At 41.2% G+C, this 21,365-nt stretch overlaps 1 protein-coding gene across 1 annotated transcript in view; it reads right to left on the minus strand.

The window, feature by feature from the left end:
- The window catches only part of TRIM71 (tripartite motif containing 71), an 88,768-nt gene that overhangs the window by 5,626 nt on the left and 61,777 nt on the right, over positions 1-21,365 (minus strand). The window contains exons 2-3 of the mRNA XM_034760853.1: positions 16,850-17,017; positions 747-881 (exon numbers count right to left, since the gene is read on the minus strand). Coding sequence (XP_034616744.1) covers positions 747-881; positions 16,850-17,017 — 303 coding nt within the window. The remainder of the gene's footprint in view (positions 1-746; positions 882-16,849; positions 17,018-21,365) is intronic.

Here is a 21,365-nt window from a genome sequence, read left to right on the forward strand (position 1 = left end):
CCGGCCGGGCACTTCCCCTCCCAGGCTCCAGCTGCTCTGCTCCGGCGGCGCAGGGTCCGGAGGCACGGGGGCTGCCCGAAGCCAGTAGCGTTGGCTCGGGCAGCTTGGCTCTTAAACAGAGCCAAAGTCTGAATCCGGGGAGGAGCAGAGCAGCTGCGGGAGAGGAAGTGCCCGGCCGGTATTTTTCCCCGGACATGTTCGGCTTTTTGGCAATTCCCCCCAGACGGGGGTTTGATTGCCGAAAAGCCGGACAAGTCCGGGAAAAAACGGACGTATGGTAACCCTAACTGAACAAGTCCTGTTCCAAGAGCTGTGCAGTGCTGCTGCAGGGCCATGCAGAAGTCCGACAGAAACCAAATTTCAAAATTTCACTGTGAACCAGAAATCCTGTGTTTTGGCCAGCTCTGTTTGTGGATCCAGCAATAAATCAGGGCTACTGCATTTCCTATTCATTCCTATGTGACAGTACATTTTTGTTCTTAAAAGTACACATTTTGAATCTAATGGATATATATTTATTACGAGCCAGATTCTACCATCCTCATTCATGTTGAAACTACCTTAATCCTCAACTCGATTTTAAAATGGGACTACCTGTGTTGTAAATACCACTCAAAATACAACTCAACACAAGGGTATCATACCATTGCCCTATTCTAATTTAAAGACAGGTCAGATTTCCATCTTAAAAGTTTAATTGTTAGTAATTAGAACAGATAAATATACCTTTATAAAAAGCTTTTTACCTTCCACAGCAGCTCACACTCCCGTTCTTCCAGGGCCTTCTTATGTCGAGATGTCATAGCTTTGACTTCAGACTGCACCACCTTTGCTTTCATCTCAACCTGCTCTGCCACAGCTTGGGCCTGTTCAATACTCAGCTGGAGAATAAACAGAACACACACATTGCTTAGTCAAACCAGTTTAAGTTGCATGAGGTGATGGCTCTTACACTTAACCCAATGCCTCCAGCACTAGAACAGAAACAGGTCAATGTGCTCTCATAATGCTGCTGTAGGACAAAGTTCAAGGCAGTTGTTTTCATGTAGTTTTCCTGAGTGCATGTCAGTTTCACATATTAGATGTTGGAATTTATACAAAATTCACTACATAGGACCAAATTCTTCCCCAATATAGCCTGTGCAAACCCCACTGATACCAGTGGAGTTGCACAGGATTCAAGTTAATGTACAATTTGGTCCAGTATGCACATCTTAAGTTCGATATCAAACCTACATTCTTTAGACATGTATGTTGAGAATCCAAAATGACCTTCTTATCCCCAAGTATTTTAGACTAACAATACATTTACTACAGGATACAAGTCTAGTCTTCTAGTAAGACTTCTGTTTTCCACTAATGCAGAGATCCCCAAAGTGTGGAACATGCCCCCACGGGGGGGCCTGAAGGAACATCCGGGAGGAGGGGGCCCAGGCCAGCCCCCACAGGGGTAGGAAGGGAGCGTCACCCAGCCCTTTCCTGCCCCCAGCTCTACTCTGGTCCTGCTCCCAGCCCCACTCCCAGCCTCGGCTTCATTCCTGGCTGGGAGCGGAGCTGCACCTTGCTGCAGGCCAGACTGCTGGCCCCAACCGCAGCCCAGCTCTGGCTCTGCTCCCACCCCCAACCTCAGCGCCTGGTATGGCCCCAGACCCACCCCCAGCCTCAGCCCCCTTCCCGTTGTCCACGTTTCCCCCACCACCACCCTGAGCCACAGCCTTGCTCCTGGCCCTGGGCAGGGTGGGGGCATGGACAGGGGTAAAGGGGGCTGTGACCCTCAGAAGTTTGGGGACCACTGTACTAATGGATGCCATTTCTATGCAAGTCAATTATATGTAGACAGCAATACCTTTTATATATGACTTGGAGAAAGGAGTGGTGGCACATGAAAATAAAAGTAAGTCTATTGACACTTTAAAACTGGGGAGACATGAGCAAGTCTTAGATAAAGACTGAAACGTCAAGTCCTCTAGACACAAGTGTAGTCAACTTTCCTGTTCTATATTTAATAAAGTGAAACTATCAGCATTTATACAATGCAGTCAGAGAAGTGTTGTGCAAACATTAAAAAGGAGAGTCAACTTAGAAGGCACACTTGGAGCCAACAAGAGATAGAAATAAATTCAGACAAGTGACACCTAAAAATTACTGTAATTGAAAATTTAGAAAAAATGTGTTTTATCTGTGCATTTGACAGCACTTTGTCTCCCCAATATAGCAGGTCAGTCGTTTCTTCCTGTTTGTCGTTCACACACCAAGAGGGGAGAGCTATTTTGTATCTTTAAAACATATAAAAATAAAAATTGGCAGGGCAACTTGAGGGCGTCTGTAGTCCCAGAAAAACAAAACAAAATCCCCGAACAAGTTAATTTGACTATATTAAATTAAAAATTAAGCCTCACACAATTAACTCACAGAGACATCACCCGACCCCACCCCACGGAAGTTAAGTACCAATTTTACAGATAGGTAGTGAATCACAGTAGCTAAAAGATATGCTTGAAGTCAGACTGAGAGGCTGCATCTACAATAGGAAAGTCAGGAGCCATAAGGCTGTGCCATCTAAAGTAACATAGGCAAGGCCAGTGGCAAAGCCTGAAGTAGACCCAGAAGTTCATGAATTACAAGTTTGCATTTTTAAAATCAAGGCTCCTTAAAACAGAACTACTATAGTGGTGGTGGTAGGACTGGGACATTCTTAAACTTGGGACTTCTATTATTTGGCTGGAGATAGTTTTCTGCAAGGCTGGATTACTAGGCAGCAACATCTCTGCATTGTGATAGCTGGAGGTTTGCAATGGAGAAAAATATCTAAATGAAAGCTTAGCATTTGCAAAATATTGCAAAATGAAGCAAAAAATTATGATCAGTTCTTCCTATGCTCACAATTTGTTCCTGTTGCAGATAGGGGAGTTTTTTCTTTGGGCAGAATAAAAATATTGTACAATTTCTCATACAGAGAAAAATCCTGGCATATGTCAGAAAGCATCAGCCACTACTGAACTACACGGGGAAACATGCATTATTCTGTCAAAGGGCTAGGGCTAGCTTAGGCTTTGCTTTAAAAAAGTTAATGCCTACTGAGCATGCTCAGAAGTGTTTTTTCAGATTATTATTTTCCTCCAAGCCTATTCCTGTATGTATCTAAAGATAGCAATATTAAAAGTTCACTACTGTCAGCTGTGTGATTAAAATGACTATTCCCCTTTTCTCCCTAACTCTGCCACTCACCACCACCATTTTTTCCATCCCTGCATAAAGCAAAAAGACAATTTTTTGGTCAAACTTTTGGCAGAGACGTATCATGGAGATATCAGTTCCATAATAGTTTTCAGAAACTTATTTTGTGCCTCTTCACTTATATTTTACACTACCAAGCAAAACCCATATATTTCCCCCAAGATTGGAAGTTCTTTTAACATGGTCAGTGCTTTTTGACAACAAATCAATAAGGCAATAATGAAGATGTATTAATTTCTGACAATCATGGCTCTAAGTTTACCCAACTGAAACTACAATGTGCCTCGTTTATCCTAATCAAAAGAATCTGCCTTCTGCTACCCAGTACTGTGGTTTTGGTATTTTATGATCACTCCAAGTTCTTGCATAGATATGGTCAGAGTTGGCACTTGTGGCCCTGTTGACCTCCAATATACATCACTATAGCAACTTGACAATCAAAGATTTCACCCACTTTCATTTAAAAAATGCAATCACTGGGTGATAGATTAAGAGTTTATTTTTCTAAAAATGTACAGATTGAAGGCCATGTGAACATCTAGATAACATTACTTTTCCTTAGGATACAAAGATAGTTAGAATGCAGACAAGGCAATTTCCTACTATCCGTGAAGGACTGTTCAATTTCACAGTAAGAGTAAACTCCTTTCTAAATACCATTTTCAGAAGCATGGAAGGTGCAATACACCAGGGTTGTATGGTTAGGGCCTCATGTTTTGACAGCTGAGGCTAATAATCCTCAGAAATTCAATCCCGAGAAACAGAATAGAGAAAGTGTTGTAAGTAGTTGTCTATCTAGTAAGGGCTTCAAACTAGGTATAGAGTCTTGAGGTAATGGTCATTGGATGGGTTGGTAGGGAAGTTGTTTATAGAATCTTATGACATCTGGATCAAATCTGACTTGGGTTACGAACTTTTAAGAACATCACTTTCAGTAAAAGACTGTCATGCTAGAACTCTATAATCTGATTATAAATGTGGGTAACATCTAAATTTAAGACAAGGGGAGCAATATTCCTGACCGGTAGAAGATCTCCTTGATAAGCGTAGAGAGGAAGTTACTTTAAAAAGGAAACTGCAAAAAAAGGGATATTGACGTTCCAGGCACCTAAATTCAGTCTCTCAAAGCCTGGATAACTTAGTCCAAATTAACAAATATTCTGTGTTGTAGGAACAGTGGAGATTCTGTGGCTCAGCAGATTAGGTCAAGGAACTGCAGCCTCAGAGAGAATGGAGTGATGAGGGGGATTCTGAGAAAGATGCATAGAGATGGGAGGAATCCTGTAAATAAAATACAGTCTGCTTGTCTGTGAGCTCTCCCACAGAAACAAGACAGAGCTCCCCTTCAACGAAAGGGCTGGAATACGTGGGTTAGATGAGAAGCAAGTTCTACTTCTTCTTAGAAGTCTGCTTTAGACAGCCTTCCAAGGGGTCTCTGAGAACTAAGAACCAGCTGCGTTGGCCAACTGAATAGTTTAGAAGAAGATGATTCCCGTTTTACATTTAAACAAACAAACAAACAAAAAAACTAAAGAGTATCTGAAAGCAAGTGCTCAGCAGAAGGCATACATAACTCTCCTGTGAAGCTATGGTGGCAGAGCCAGATTAATTCAGTCCTAGTCTGAGATGTGCAAACTGAATTGCTCATCTTCTACCTCACCTGCGATTGGCCAAGTAATCTAAATATTTATCAGCTTCCTCTGCTGCAGTGAAAAGGTGAGTGTTTCTGAAATTAAACTGGAGCTTCACCAGCTACAGCAAGAGGTAATCTCATTTTAAAAACCTGTCACTTTAATACTGCTAGGAGCCTTGTGGGTTTGTTTTTTGTGTGTGTGTTTTTTTGTTTTAAACACGGTGTATAATTAAGATAAATGTGGATCTTTGTATTTTCCTCTAACAGGTTACCTTTCCTCAAGATAGTCAAGGAACAAATCCAAGATAAAATTAATCCTCCACACAATCAAGGCTGATTTTGTAGTCTAATTATCCAGTTCAAGTAGAAATCTTTTAAACTCTATCTGAATAAAACTCTCCTACCTCTCCATAGACTTCAAAATTCTGCTACCCACTGTTTTGACACTTCCATCTTCTCTAGAAATCACAGTTCAGGCAGCCACAAAGCTCAATTTTTAACGTTTCAGGTATCAGTTTCTTTCTCAGCTTGGTTTTCATTAAGTACCTCAGGAATACTCTACTGTTAAGTCCACAAAAGAATAAGCTCCATTTTGGGTTGGATATTGATCCATAGAACACATCTCCTCCTATAGAGAGTCCCAAAATGAGGTTTACTGAGTCGTACTATTTATTGATCATTTCTAGTTATTTTGGAGTGATCTACCTAGATGATGAAAATGTAGTGCTCAAAGACAAAGACTGGTCTTTCAGGATGTGACCTGCCTCAGCTTCTGTTGTCTTTTTAATCCTGTTTTCATAGCCTAAACCTTAAAATACTCCACATACAAATAAAATGTGTGCGTGTGTAAAAAGCAGTCACTCCAAAACCCCAGCTGACTGTGGAAGTGAGAATAGTCTCAATGAAGAATGGCTGCAGCACTGAAACACTGCCAGTCACTGAGCTATTGCTGCCAGCAGTCTTTCAATACTGCCAGCTCTCTGCCAAAAACCTACTTGTATAATAGCAACTGTGTAAAGTGTACAGAACTCTAGTATCAGAGGAAATCTCGGGCATGCTGTATTATTCATACTTTCAGATTTCAAAGCACATATTATATATACACTGCAATAGCTTCTATTTGGATAGTCTTTGCTCTCCTGGGAGCTTTTAAGAGGATATGTAATTTTTCAGTTTATTATTAATAGGCATAATTACTTAGTACTTACACAGACAACATTTTACATTTTCAAAGCACTTGTGCTATACAAACACCTCAGCATATACAAACATAGTGAGAGGCAGGGTCTGGGCTCAGGAGCCCAATGTGTAAAACTTGAATCAAACATTCCATTCCAAGGTGAGACAACAGATCCAGACCTGCTGAACCAGTTCCTATACTCCGTAGCCAGAGTGGGGCTCTGTGGAGCTGCCACAAAAAGGGGGAACAGTAAACTGGTATCAGAGGCATTCAAGGACACTTCAGGTCTACCAGAGAAGTGCATCTTCTGGCTGGACTACATACACTGAGGAAGTGCATTCTTCAATTTAATATGAGATGGGCTACTACTGTGACACTCCAGAGACCATGGGACTAGGACTTCAGAGATGTCTTGATATTAAAGGGGTATTATCAGTTACATTCATTGTGCTATAAAGACAAGGGTGCCACAGCTGGATGCTGGAAGAAACTAGAAACTGATTGACACTCCAAGTAAAAGAGGTGCGTTTATTTAAAGACAAAAGGAACATTAGAGATCTGCTTATGAACTGTGTATTGTGTACATTGAGGAATATTCAAACATGTAGGTCAGAGCACATCTGTTTTCCACTCTTAAGGAGGCAAGATGAATATATGAAGAAAACAGTATCCAATCATTATAAAATGCTATAACAAATTATGTTGCATCAAGTTTTTATTTCTCTCCTATGAATATACTAGAAGCTAGAAACTGGGCCAAATGCTGGCATAAATTTCCAAAAACAGTTCCATCTTGATTATTTCCCATCAGACCGATTTAATTTTTTATATTAGTAGCATAAAAATGATTGACTTTTTAGAACCATTCTTTCCATATTGTTCTAAGATTTGACAGAGATATGCCATTTAAAATCTACATAAAAGGATTACCTGATAATCCCACTGACAAACTACATGAAAACAATTTGCATCTTTCAAAGACAAGGACTTGCTCCAGTCCCTTTGACTCATATGTGACACTCAAGAGCCAGATACTCAGCTCTTGTAAATCTGCATAGCTCCACTGAAATTAATGTAGCTATACCAATTTACGTAAGTCAAGGATCTGGCTAATGTAGATGTTATCTGTGAATATAAAAAATACATTAAAATAGAGTTTAGGTTGAAAGTATGTATCAGTAACTCAAGAGTAAAATCCTTACAGGGATGTCATAATTATCATCACAAAAAGCATTACAAGACCAGGAAACTTAGAAGGAACCCAAACATGTTAAGGTATAGGTGTCTTAACTGTGCATTTGCAAGTAATTTCAATTCTAGCCTATAATGACACCATGCAAAACAATTATAATTAGTATATTATGGTATTAGGTGGTCTGGTCTGGATTAAATTCAACTGGTTTCTAAAAAAACATTTTTCATTTGACTCATGTGGTCACAACAGGTGGAGTTAAGTTTTCTAAGTGCTTTTACTACAGCATTTCCAAATTTTAATACGTTTACATTTCTTTTAAATTTACACCTTGACCCTAACTCTGAATTTCCTGAATTAGTAATGCTTGTTTTAGGGACATCCCCTGTAATGTGTTTATTCTGAGAACTACAGATATGTACCCTCCACCTTAAGTCTATTTAAGCAAGTTTTGTCTGGGAAGTTTCTTTTTGTAAAAGATTATTTAAATTTTCAGAAATGAATCCCCAAACAAGAATGCCAAAGAGAATGTTACATGTTGTATTTCTAAAGGTTTGGAGATATGCATCATCATCTTTAAGCCTTTTTACTTAAGCTTTAAGGGCTAATTTCACCAGTACCACATGGTTGCTTTATCCCACTCTGGAGCAGTGCAAAGCAGTCAGTTTCCCTCTCCCCATTTCCTTGTGCACATACCCACCTCACCACAGTTTTTCCTTCTACCCACTCCACTGAACAGATTTGGTGCAACAAATAGTTTGAGACTTTTTAGGATTAATGGACATTTTTTGTAATCCTTCATAATGGAAAGTGTATTCTTCAGCTTCTATTGACAGCTAAAGTTATCCTACAGATAATTCTATTAAGAACTGCCCTCCTCCAAAATGGCTGCCATCTCATACTGACTGAAACCAGAGTGGACCATTGCAAAAGCTGCTCTCTTTCAAAGATGCCTACTGTTTCCCATTGTTCCCAACACAAATGAAGCCAACCTGGCTTCAATTAAGATGGTGGCTCCCCTATCCTGTCAGGGAGCAGCATCTTAGTCTTCACTAGCAATGTTAAAGCGCTGGTGCAACAGCGCTTTAATGTGGCTGTGTAGTGGTGGCATAGTGCTGGGAGAGCTCTCTGTAAAAAAAACCCCACCTCCACAAAGGGAATAGCTCCCACCGTTGGTGGCACGGCTCTCACCGTTGGTACACTGTCTCCACTAGCACTTTACAGCACTGAAACTTGACGCGCTCAGGGGAATGTTTTTTCACACCCCTGAGCGAGAAAGTTGCAGCGCTGTAAAGTGCCAGTGTAGACAAGCCCTCAGTAAGTGAACTTTGGCACCATCACTATTGGGAACAATGGGAGACAGCGTGAAAGAGGGCACCTTTATGAGTTTAAATCTAATTTGCAAGTGGTAAGGCCTGAGGCTAAACAAATGGGTTAAAATAGCAACTAGTGACAAGTTGTGTTTCTGGATTTGTTTTGGCTTTTAATATTTTGTCAAATTAGGGTAAAACTGAAAGCTCCAATTGTTTTGCTGGTATCTGCGATGTTAGCGCTGCTTCCAATGCGTTCCTACTCCAATCCCTATCCAATGATATTCCCCAGAGTAAAAACTGACTACCCAGAGATGTATCAGTTTGTCTCTGCTCAACATTTACTGGGTTGAAGTAAAAACTATTCCTAAAATCGACCTAATTAAGCAGGTTTAAGTTTTCAACAAAGGGCACATCTTCACTACCCGCCAGATCGGCAGGTAGCAATCGATCTATTGGGGATCGACTTATTGCGTCTAGCGAAGACGCGATAAAATCGATCGCCTATGGCTCTGCCGTCGACTCCAGAAATCCACCGCGGCAAGAGGCGGAAGCGGAGTACACGGCGGCGTGGCAGCGGTCAACTCGCCACCGTCCTCACAGCCAGGTAAGTCGAACTGGCTATTCACGTAGCTGAAGTTGCGTATCTTAGGTCGACGACCCCCTTCACCCCCCCGTACTGTAGACCTAGCCATAGACTAGGCCAGAAACCAGCCAGATGGGGAAAAAAATGGGGGGGGGGGATTGTTTTGAGTTGGGAGGGGAGCTGAAGGAAAGGGGACTAAAACAAAAACAAGGAGTTTTGATGGAAATAAGGCTAAAAAGGTAAGAAAATTGGCAGACTAGAAATAGCAACAAAGCTCCATTTTTAGAGCAAAAAGCAGACACAACTTTGGTTTGTATTTTTTACATACAAGCTTTTCCCAAAAACTTTTAGGCATGAGCAATTTGCAGAAATACCAGCTTTAGCAACATTCATTTTTCCTGTCACTCCTCCCACCCAAAAATTTTAAATTCAAGGAATTTAGCAAACACAGCAGGACATAATATTAAATACTTGAAGGGATTCAATCAACCTAATGTGGTAAACAAACATTTCTACCACTTTTATAAATAAAATCTTAAATCTAAGAGTGATTTGAGTAAATCTGTTTAACCTGACACTATTTATGGTGTTTACAGTTTTACATTTCTTTCAGCTTGGGCAATAAAATAACCAAACCAGTTTCACTGGTGAAATCAGTGTCAGTTTCAGGTCCTCAGTGCATGGGGACGGTAGTTAAAAAACAAGCTGTTCAAGTGGATTTATTTGTAAATTGTGACATGCTTCTATTTGTCCTAGGCTTTATAAGGAGCTCCAGTTTGCCCAAAAGTTATATTTTGGACCAGATACAGGCTGACCTATAATAAAGTTTATCACTATTGTTTGCAGTGTCCTTTTACAGCACACACACAAGCCAATGGCATCTTAAGACTTAGAAATAAAGGCCCGTTTCTTACACAGTAACTAGCTTAATACTAGTGCAGAACCTGCAAAACCTTGCAAAAGAGACAGTTTAAGGAGAAGTGTAGAAACAGTGGTGAAAAAAGATACACCCAGCAGGCCTTGAGGATATTGGACTTTTTTTTTTTGGATATTTACTATGCAGCTTCACTGGTGAGAGCACTAGGTATGACAGGGCACCAGCATTTTCACCCCTTTGTCATTTGACACAGCTCAGAGTAGGTCTAGGCTACAATGCTGGTGAACAAATGTTGTCTTGCCTACATTAGCACTCAAATCAGTTCAGCAGCAGCAGTGGTGGTGCAGATAATTCTATCAAATTATAATTACTGGTATGTTATATCAAACTGAAAAAAGTTAGCAACTGTATTTGACAATATTGTCCTGATAAATCAGTCTCATTTTATTCCACCAAGGGATTGGCAGCAGCATTTTAGAGTTTTCAGATTTAAAATTTATGTCCGCTGACCTAAAACATCAATTCCAGCTTAAAAAAAAAAAAAAAAAAAATCCCTTTCTCCCCCAAAACCCCACCAACTAGCGTATTGTTCTACACCTCTCAAACATTAAATTCCTACCAATGCAAGATAAGATTGTAAAGATTTAGGGTGGCCTTCCAGACTCACTGGTGAGTTGGAGAAGGGGGGAGGGGGAGATTGAGCTGTTTTGCTTTTGGTCTTTCTAGATTCCTTTCAATTTCTTAAGTGTTAGGTGGTCAGACTCCACCCCATCTGCTCCCCAGCTGGGTGCTACTTATTACCTTGCCAACAGGCAATCCCCTCAGCAATCCTCTCAATTTATTTCAGTAAGACAAAAAGGCATTGCCCTAATGGCCATGCCTACCACCAACTCTGAAGTCTTTGATGTTGGAAGATAACAGAACCACTTCCTCTGTGTTCTGCTAATGACCAAGGCCTGTTACAGTTTTCAGCTGTAAACAACATACTGTCAAACACCACAGCAAAGGCAACTAAGGGATTGCCTAGGCTAAGCAAGGTGGTGTATTCCTAAAATCTCCTTATCCAGCTTATTTGAATCAACATGTTTTGAAACCACTGTAGATGGCGTAAATTGTATTTTAACACATTGGAGGCCAATGCTAAGGCAGATTAATGCGCACCTCAAATATTAAAAATACAACTTGCCCTGTTGAGTTAGGGTTTTACAAACAAGTTCACTAACACGTTTTTTAAAACCCACACTCCTTTTATCCTAGTCTAGGCATACCCTGAGATGCAGGTCAGCAGGAGCGGCAGACTGAATTAACTCATTTACAACATCCTTTTCAGATTTTTAACTGAGTTTCCTCCAAAACCTCAGAGAGAGTTTAAATAAATTTCCCTTTCTACAAAACTTCCAACTGGGGTTATTTGCATGCTTTCCAGACATCTCAACATAGGGGGCTCAATATCCTAACTCCTATCCCCACTTAAGCACAGTTTATCTTTTCTTCTCTAAGAAATTGCTAAGTTTTACATATAACGTTCATCAGCAGAAACCTATCACTTCTGTCTATCCTTAAGTTCCAATGTCAGGGCAACATTCCTTTTAAAGCCTGTCAACACCAATCCTTCAGCCAACCAGCGGGATTGCTAAAACAGGAACATGAGCTGATCCTCCAAGAAGTGGATCCGAAGAAGTGGGCTGTAGTCCACGAAAGCTTATGCTCTAATAAATGTGTTAGTCTCTAAGGTGCCACAAGTACTCCTGTTCTTTTTGAGGATACAGACTAACACGGTTGCTACTCTGAAACCATCCAAGGATTGAGCACTGCACCTCCATAGCCCTCCCTGTGCTATTTTAATTTTAGATACTAGACAACTGGGCTAGTCTCAAAAACCAATCATTTAAGCAGTCTGTATCAACATTTTAGAAAAGAGACTCAACCAAGCTAGTCTACGAGGTCTGAATGCAGCTTCTTCTGGACCTGTCAACATGGAAGTGCTAGACATGTAGGAAGCATTCCCTATTCCATGTGCTGAACTCATAGCTTCATTTTCCTTATGGCCTGGAAGAAAGAAATCTCTCCTCCATAACTGGCTTTCCTGTGTGGCAGTGTCACTAACCTTTCAGCTTGACCCTCACCCTCTGAATTTCACTTATATATATTTTTTTCCTCAGTCCTGAATTATTTGTAGGATTCACATTTACAAGATCTTGCAGGTCCAATGCTTTTAGTGCTTCCCCAGTCCAGAACTGTCATTAACAGGTTCACTCATCATGACATTAAGTGTCTTCTGCCAGCTGTTTTAAGTGTGAAAAAAAAAATTAGAAAGGAATGGTGAGAGGAAGTAAAAGAAGCAGAGAAAGGAATGAGGCAGAGTTAGAGGGAAAAGGGTGAATGTGATAATACACACATGACTCTTTGCAGATTGGCCATGTGGCTAATTTCTGCTTTAAAAAAATTAAGAGGCACAGTCTGCTACTCAATCATCCAACTGGTGCAAATAAAGCATCAAAATCAACGGAAGTAAAAAACAATAATCTAATTTCTAACAGACAGACCCTTGTGCAGGCCATCTTGAAGAAATTCAATGTCACTGTACTATTGAGATTCTATTAGCTACCATATCCTCCTCTTTGCTCAAACTTGGGGCACATTAAATAGACTCATAGACTCTAAGGTCAGAAGGGACCATTATGATCATCTAGTTTGACCTCCCGCATGATGCGGGCCACAAAAGCTGACCCACCCACTCCTGGAATAATTCTCTCCCTTGACTCAGCTGTTGAAGTCCCCAAATCATGATTTAAAGACTTCAAATAGCAGAGAATCCTCCAGCAAGCGACCCCTGCCCCATGCTGCGGAGGAAGGCGAAAAACCTCCAGGGCCTCTGCCAATCTACCCTGGAGGAAAATTCCTTCCCGACCCCAAATATGGCGATCAGCTGAACCCCGATCATGCGGACAAGATTCTCTAGCCAGACCCTCTGGAAAAAGTTCTCTGTAGTAACTTTTAATATCCCATCATTGACCATTGTTACTAATTACCAGCGATGGCACGTTATTGACCTATTGACTAAAATCACTTTATCCCATCAAACCATCCCCTCCATAAACTTGTCAAGCTTAATCTTAAAGCCAGAGAGGTCTTTCGCCCCCACTGTTTCCCTCGGAAGGCTGTTCCAAAACTTCACCCCTCTGATGGTTAGAAACCTGCATCTAATTTCAAGCCTAAACTTCCCGATGGCCAGTTTATATCCATTTGTTCTCGTGTCCACATTAGTACTGAGCTGAAATAATTCCTCTCCCTCCCTGGTATTTATCCCTCTGATATATCTAAAGAGAGCAATCATATCCCCCCTCAGCCTTCTTTTGGTTAAGGTAAACAAATATTTCTACATGGTTTCTATGGAACAGATCTGACATCTGACAACTCTTGGCTCAGGAACAAAGCTGACATCTTAAGCAGGCCTGGAAGGAGTTGTGATGTACTAGACCCTACATGAGCCACTCACCTCTGAGCTCCAGAAACCCCATTGATTTTGTGTTCTGGCTCACGTGTCTTTTTAGACGACTACAGTGCACAACCCCCAAGAATGAGCCTCCAGAAACTGGGATAGGGAGAAACAGCCTATCATTTAATATCTATGTTGTAGTAGTACTTCTTGTGCTACCCATAGTATGACCATAAAAGTGACAGCTGCTGCCCCAGACAGCTTAATTAGCATATTTATGAACAGTTTTGTTCTTTATTTCTCTAGCTTAGGTACTTACATGGCCCCCATTACTATACTGAGAGCCTCACAATTTAACGTGTTTATCCTCACTGCACCCCTAAAAGGTAGGAATGTATTAGCCCATTTTACAGTTGGGGAACTAAGGCACAGAGAAACTAAGCCTATGAGCCTATGGCACAGCAGGGAACTAGAATCTCCCATCCAATTTCTCCCAACACAACACAAATTCCTCCCTCTCATGACCAGCAGTGGCAGCTGAGAGACTCCAATTTGTAGCCCTTGGTAAGAGGACATTCTATCAGATAGAATTAGTGATTTATCACTCAAACCTCTCAAACGTAGCTTCATCTTAGTGGGTGTTTTTTAATTACAAAGAGTTCCCAGACAAAAACCTCACACATTAGCACCAAACAAGGAACTGAAAGAAATACTACCCTGTGGTCTCTGTAATGATTTGAATATAAGTAATATCAACCTTTTTTAATTTTAAAAAAATTCTAACTTATGTCAAGATTCACTGGTATGCTCTGGTTGCTCTACTATGTTTTTTTTTTTTTTGATTAAAGATATTTCATGCTGCTACTCAGTTTACTTAGATGCAAGATGGTAAGTCATAATAGTCTATTTTTAGATTAAAAGAATTACAACAGATTTAGATCGTATGGTTCTTTGGGATTGGAACAGTATTTTTGTTTTGCATTTGGTACAGTATCCAGCACAATGGTCCATGACTAGGGCTCTTAGGTAGTACTGCACTAAAAAAAATAATAAATCAAGAGTTAATTCCGCATACATCAAACAACCTCTGATTTGTAACCTATGTTCCTTATAACACAAGGACTGTGTAAGATCAGAGTTAACATCTGAGAGTTGAACATGCAGAATATATTTATTCACAGCATTACTGCAGCCATTTCTTAATGTTCTCTTCAAACCCAGCTGCTGAACCAGACATGGCTTTTCCGCACATCCAGATTTCAAAGATCCTTCCAATACCTCAGCCATGAGCTGCATTTAGGATGGGGTTTCTGCTTTTACACCTCCACCCCAATATAACGCGACCCGATATAACATGAATTTGGATATAAGGCGGTAAAGCAGCGCTCCGGGTGGGTGGGGCTGCGCACTCCAGCAGATCAAAGCAAGTTCGATATAACACAGTTTCACCTATAACGCAGTAAGATTTTTTGGCTCTCGAGGACAGCGTTATATCGGGGTAGAGGTGTACTTTTAACTTACCTTTAGTTAAACTATATTCATTAATATTTAAAATAAACTGAAGAGTTTTAATATGTTTCTAATTAAGTAGCTGTTATCCTCCTTTTGTATTTTTATTGTGAAAGCATTAAGCTTTTCTCCCCTTGGTATCTTAGGGGAGAGCTGTGATCTCCAAAAGGAAATGCAGCAGGTTTACTGCACAGGCCAAGAGGCTCGGAAGTAGAATATGAAATGATAATCCCAGCTCTGCTACTAATTCATGGCATTCATAAAAGTTTGTGCTTTGAGGATTTCAGATGCCCAATGGCAAAAATCCAGGGACTGATTTTCAGAGGGTCCTGAGCACCAACAGGTCTAACTGATGTCTCACTTACACACTGTAGGTTTGTTCTAGATGGCTAAAGTTAAGCACTCAGATTAAGACCATCTTTGAAAATTCAACTTATCTTCAGAGCCTCGGTATCACCATCTGTAAGATGGGGGCAAACAAAATACAACTACCAAGAATTTCTGAATTTCTTGATTTTATTGAGAGTCTCGCAATATTTGGTGTGGTACCTAAAGTCCTAGCTACAGAAGACAAATGATTTATGTGCAAGTGTCAGCTTTCATTTAAAAGAAAAATTTTCTCTAGCCTTCAGAGTTCCAGAGGAAAACATGAACTGAATATACTCTAAAGGTTAAAACAAAACAGAAGGCAAATCAAAAGCACTCAATTTTCAGGGAGTTAGGGAGGATGGTTTAAATCTCATTTTTAAGATCTGGTTTAAGGTCTGATTTATGACTTTTAAATGTTTGAGTTTGGCTAAACTGCCTACAAGAGTGTTATGAAGATTAATATTTTAAGAGCTTTGAAAGTGGGCAGTGCTGTATAAGTGATGCGTTACTTATTACAACTTTGGAGAAGATGATAGTTTAGAGCCTGATTCTGTCATGCTTCTCATGCTGACCAGTACTTTACTTGGCAAGAAGTTCTACTGACATCAGCAGGATTACCTGTAGAGTCCGGTTCTACTCAGGGAGAGTAAAGATGGCTGAATTGGGTCCTTACCTGTGTATCTGGTCAAATTCCCTTCTGCCTACCAAAGTTTTTCCTGTAGTTTGAAGGGGTATGGTAATTTTCTTCCATCCTTGTCCTGTATTTAGACTTGTTGTGTGCTGTTGAACAGCTGCTGCATTCCACCATAGAAGTGGCACTATTTAATTCTATAACACCTTTCATACAAAATGCTTTATGATCCTTGAATACAGAAATGCCTTCACCCACACTCTGCTTAAATTCATCCGTGTTCCTATTCTGAGAAGGTTATATTTGTAATCGGTCCCCACCTCACCCACACAGAGTGGAATTCTGATCATGCTAATCCAAGTAGCTGATGCTTACTACTTGTCATGTGGCAGTGCCCAAAACTCCAAACCATGCTGGGGGACCCATTGTGCTAGTCACTGGTCAGAACCATACTAAGAGATAGTCCCTGTTCTGAAAAGCTGGAGATAGTTGTTGGCAGTTATACAGCTGCAATGAGGCATGTGCCACCTCCAAACCAAGATAGCTTTACAAGATCAGAACTTTGAGCCTAGAACAAGTTACATGTCAAATTGTGCACAGTCTCACCTGGAAACAGCATGATGTCCCTATTTATGAAAGGATGATGCAACAAAGATGCATGTGAATAGTGTGTTGGCATTTCCTTTGATTTGCTGTTGACAAGGAAGTTCCTTCCTGAATAATGAAAAGACCATCACCTAGTGCAACAAGGGAGAGGATGGGGTAGAGGATAGGGGATGCTGAAAGGAGAGGCTTTTTGCCCTTCACACACAGGGGACATTGTAGCAGCAGGCACAGCTGGTGGTAGACAAAAGGGAAGATTCTTTTAACCACGTGAGCGACTTACCTGAATAGCCTGGCGTCCTTGCTGAGCATCTGCTAGCAGTTGAATGGTGAGGGTTCTGGAATCCTGGAGGGCATCTTGGAGGTAGATAAAGCTATGACCCACATGTCGTCCCATGGTGCATTCCCGGCAGATAGGGACAGAACAAGTGTCACAGTAGAAATGCAGCACCTTGAAAAGGACACAGAAAAAAAATTTAATGACACACTAAGCTACCCACAGAAGAAAATAAGTACCTTAATCATAAGAGGAGATATTATGGGTAGTAATGATAAGCAAAGTGTTCACAACAGCTTCTACAGAGGAAAAGTGATCCCTCTTGTAAGCAGCCACTCATACGTGGACAAAAATAAAATAGAAGTGTTATTGTTTTCTTTGCAATACAATACCAGGATGTCCATCCCACCCTTCTCTCAAGAACGGAAACCATCTGCCAACACTCACCCGTTTGGGTATGTCACCTATTACATGTTTCAGATAACTTTTCTTGCATATACAAACATTGCATAAAGTTACTGAGCCATTTAAATTTACTGTACTATTGTTGCACTGGGCACATCAAGCAAAAAAACAAGGACAATCCTCTCTCTAATCTTTCAGTCTATCTGCAAGACAGAACATACAAGGCAAACTGGATGCAAAAGCTTGCCATCATCATCAAAGGTAGTGTCAAAGCCAAGAACTGTGGCAATTCTCCTGTGCCAGCCAGCACTTTCAGTGTCAGTGGAACTTCTGGGAAGAAGCTGGAATTAGGAGGAAGAAACTATACATTTTTAAGACAAATGGAATCCGTGACGGGTTGGATCACAGAAACCCCCTTGGGAGCTGCCACCCGACGTACCAAGACTACCCCTGCTTCAGTTTTCCCTGCCAGCCCAGGACTCCAGCACCCTGTCTTGGTGAGCGAGACACTCCCGTCTGCTCCAACACAGACCCAGGGTCTGAATCACTTGCCCAAAGCTGCAAGTTTACCTGAAAACAGCTCACAAAAGTGTGCTTGTCTTTAGCACTCAGATGCCCAACTCCCAACGGGGTCTAAACCCAGATAAATCCGTTTTACCCTGCATAAAGCTTATGCAGGGCAAACTCATAAATTGTTCGCCCTTTATAACACTGATAGAGAGATATGCACAGTTGTTTGCTCCCCCAGGTATTAATACATACTCTGAGTAAATTACTAAATAAAAAGTGATTTTATTAAATACAGACAGTAGGATTTAAGTGGTTCCAAGTAGTAACAGACAGAACAAAGTAAGTCACCAAGCAAAATAAAATAAAATGCACAAATCTATGCCTAATCAAATTGAATACAGATAACCTCACCCTCAGAGATGCTTCAGTAAGTTTTTTCTCAGACTGGACACCTTCCAGGCCTGGGCACAATTCTTTCCCCTGGTACAGCTCTTGTTGCAGCTCAGGTGATAGCTAGGGGATTCTTCATGATAGCTCCTCTCCCCCCTTTGTTCTCTTCCACCCCTTTATATATCTTTTGCATAAGGCGGGAACCCTTTGTCCCTCTGGGTTTCCCCCCCCCCCGCCGCACTGGAAAAGCATCAGGTTAAAGATGGATTCCAGTTCAGGTGACATGATCACATGTCACTGCAAGACTTCATTACTCACTTGCCAGCACACACATATACAGGAAGACTCACAGGTAAACACAGCCATCTACAGACAATGGGAGTCATCAAGATTCCAAACAATCATTAATGGCCCACACTTTACATAATTACAATAGGCCCTCAGAGTTATATTTTATATTTCTAGTTTTAGATACAAGAGTGGTACGTTTATACAAATCGGATGATCACACTCAGTAGATTATAAGCTTTGTAATGATACCTTGCAAGAGACCTTTTGCATGAAGCATATCCCAGTTACATTATATTCACTTATCATGTTTTTATAAAACCATATAGACTGCACAACATCACAGAATCAGGTTGGTTAATAAAACTAAACCAAATCCCAAACCCACATTCACTCCAGAGTGAAACTCTGTACGCCATATCATGTATTTATTCACTAGCAGTAACTGCTTGCATATTTGCATTCCATCCAACAGAGGGAAGTGGTACACAGATGTAGCATCCTATACAGATTTGTGTTTTGTTAGACGTTAAATCAGTTGGGCTTTAAAAAAACAGATCTGTGGAGGAGTGTAAAAACCAAACAATCTCACAACAAGGAAGTTCAGAGTGAAATCTAAAACTCTAACTTATACCTACACACAGCATTCTTGATGTAGTAGATCATAAAAAGTCCTAGAAAATCCAAAACGCTGTTGAAAAGCCAAATCCACTGTACAATACAAGTAAAGTCTTATACCATAAGTACAGGTTTTCCATTGGATGATGGAAAATCTACTCCACAGGAATGACCAAGAGCAAAACAGAAACAAGAGCCAGGTAATGTTCATCTGAGCATGCAGCGGTGGTGGGGTAGGAGGCAAGGCAACCAAATCTAATGGCAACCAACATTCTCTGTACCAACTTTTTTTTTTATTATTATTATTTTTGGAAGGGGCTGGGGGGAGAGGGGGAGGAGACTACCATTCTGATTTCCTTTTCCTAAAATTTATTCCATTTATTGATCATAATAAGCCAGGCAAACAGGCTCATTCCTCCACCTGGCGTGGATACATTTCATATTATGTAGAAACATATCTGTAGCAGCAAACAAGGTTGTGTGCACGTAGTTAATCTTTATTTCTGGATACATTTTTGAAGGAGGTTTTCAACAAAACCTTTTTAAAAAATGAGTTACATTTCTGGACACAGACTGTTCTGCTAGAGAAATTAAAGCATTCTTATTAGCATCTGAACAAGACTGATACCTCAAACATTCTGAATATTTTGAAAAATATCAAGCAGCTTTACGTTCTAAATATTAAATTTGGAACTGTGCATCTTCCTGTACTAGAAAATTCCTTTTGTGCATAATATGATAAGTCAGTTTACTGTATTATAAAAACAACAAGGTGCATCTGAAGAAGTGAGGTTTTTACCCACGAAAGCTTATGCCCAAATAAATCTGTTAAGTCTTTAAGGTGCCACCAGACTCCTTGTTGTTTTTGTAGATACAGACTAACACGGCTACCCCTGATACTGTATTACAGTTTTCTCTTTCAGCGCTGTATTTTCAATGTAAGCATACAAAAGAACATACATTAAATATTGCTGGGCCATCCAACTTTTAAACAACTAGGGGGGAGAGAAAAAAAAGAGGGTGAAACGCCATGCAAGGTATCAAGTCAAATCAAATGAATCTGATGTTATTTAAAAACATGCAACATGGATTATGCTTCTCACTATCAAGGATGAGAGCGGAAAAGAAAATGGTGATCATATGAGCAAGAAGAGCCCAGCAGCAAGTTAAACCTGTCATTAGCTCTCTCAAACAGCTAATGCCAGAAGCAAAGCTAGGGCAAAGGCCAGGGAACTGTCCTGTCACACAGATCCAGATGCTGCTGCTGCCCAGAATACAATGCCTAATCTAGGAGTCATTCAGACCACAGACAGAGAAACTAATCAAGCAGTTGCTCAATCAACCCACTCCCATCCTCCCCCTCTCCTGACAGAATATGGATGCAAATGAAGTAATGACATTTTTAATTAAACCAACTAACAAAGGTGACAATTTTATTTCAGATATGCAGATTACATAGGAAACATGGTAAAGTCTTAAGGCAGAATTGAAAAGCCAACCTTCTCATTTGAGTGAGAAAGCTGTCGGCAAGTTTCTAAGGCAAAGGTCCCCAATCTGCGGGGCGTACCCCACAAGGGAGCAAGGAAGAACATTCCAGGGGGTGCGGCGGGGGCCTGGGCCAGCCCCCATGGAGGGCAGGCAGGAAGCGCCACCCAACCCCACTCCTGGCCTGGGCTCAGGCCCCAGATGCCGGCCCGGGGCCCCAGCCTCAGCTCTGCTCCCACCCTCAGCCTCAGGCCCTTACCCCGTCCGTGTCCCCTCCCTCCCAGAGCCGTGACTCCACTTCTGGCCGGGCTTGGAGGGAGTGAGGGAGAGTGGATGGGGTGGGGTGGATGAGGTAAAAAGTTTGGGGACCACTGTTCTAAGGTGATGTATCAAGAGGCTTTGCAATCTAGATTTAATTACAAGAGAAAGAGAATCAGCGGGGGACCACCACTGTATATGTGCTGCTGAAGCAAGCACATATACAGTGGTGGTCCCCCGCTTAATATGACCATGCTTAGTCCAGTTCCACCACCCTTTAATAAAGTTAAGCTTTTTAAAAAAATTATATATCTCCCCTCAGAGTCCTCAAAATATGTTGACTCTGCAATAAAGATGACTAGACAGTGAAAGGCAGCTGGAGGAGGATAGAGGAGTGTAGTCAACTTCAAGATGACCTGCTAGAAGAGGCCTGCACAACATGCGGCCCAGGGGGCGCATGCGGCCCACGTGGGCTCACTGTGCGGCCCGCGGGGGTTGAGTAGATGGGCTCACTGTGTGGCCCGTGGGGGGGGGGGGGGGGGGGGGGGGGGGAGGGGGGGGGGGGGGG

This window comes from Trachemys scripta, chromosome 2, assembly GCF_013100865.1.
Source record: "Trachemys scripta elegans isolate TJP31775 chromosome 2, CAS_Tse_1.0, whole genome shotgun sequence".
Classification (NCBI taxonomy): Eukaryota; Metazoa; Chordata; order Testudines; family Emydidae; genus Trachemys; species Trachemys scripta.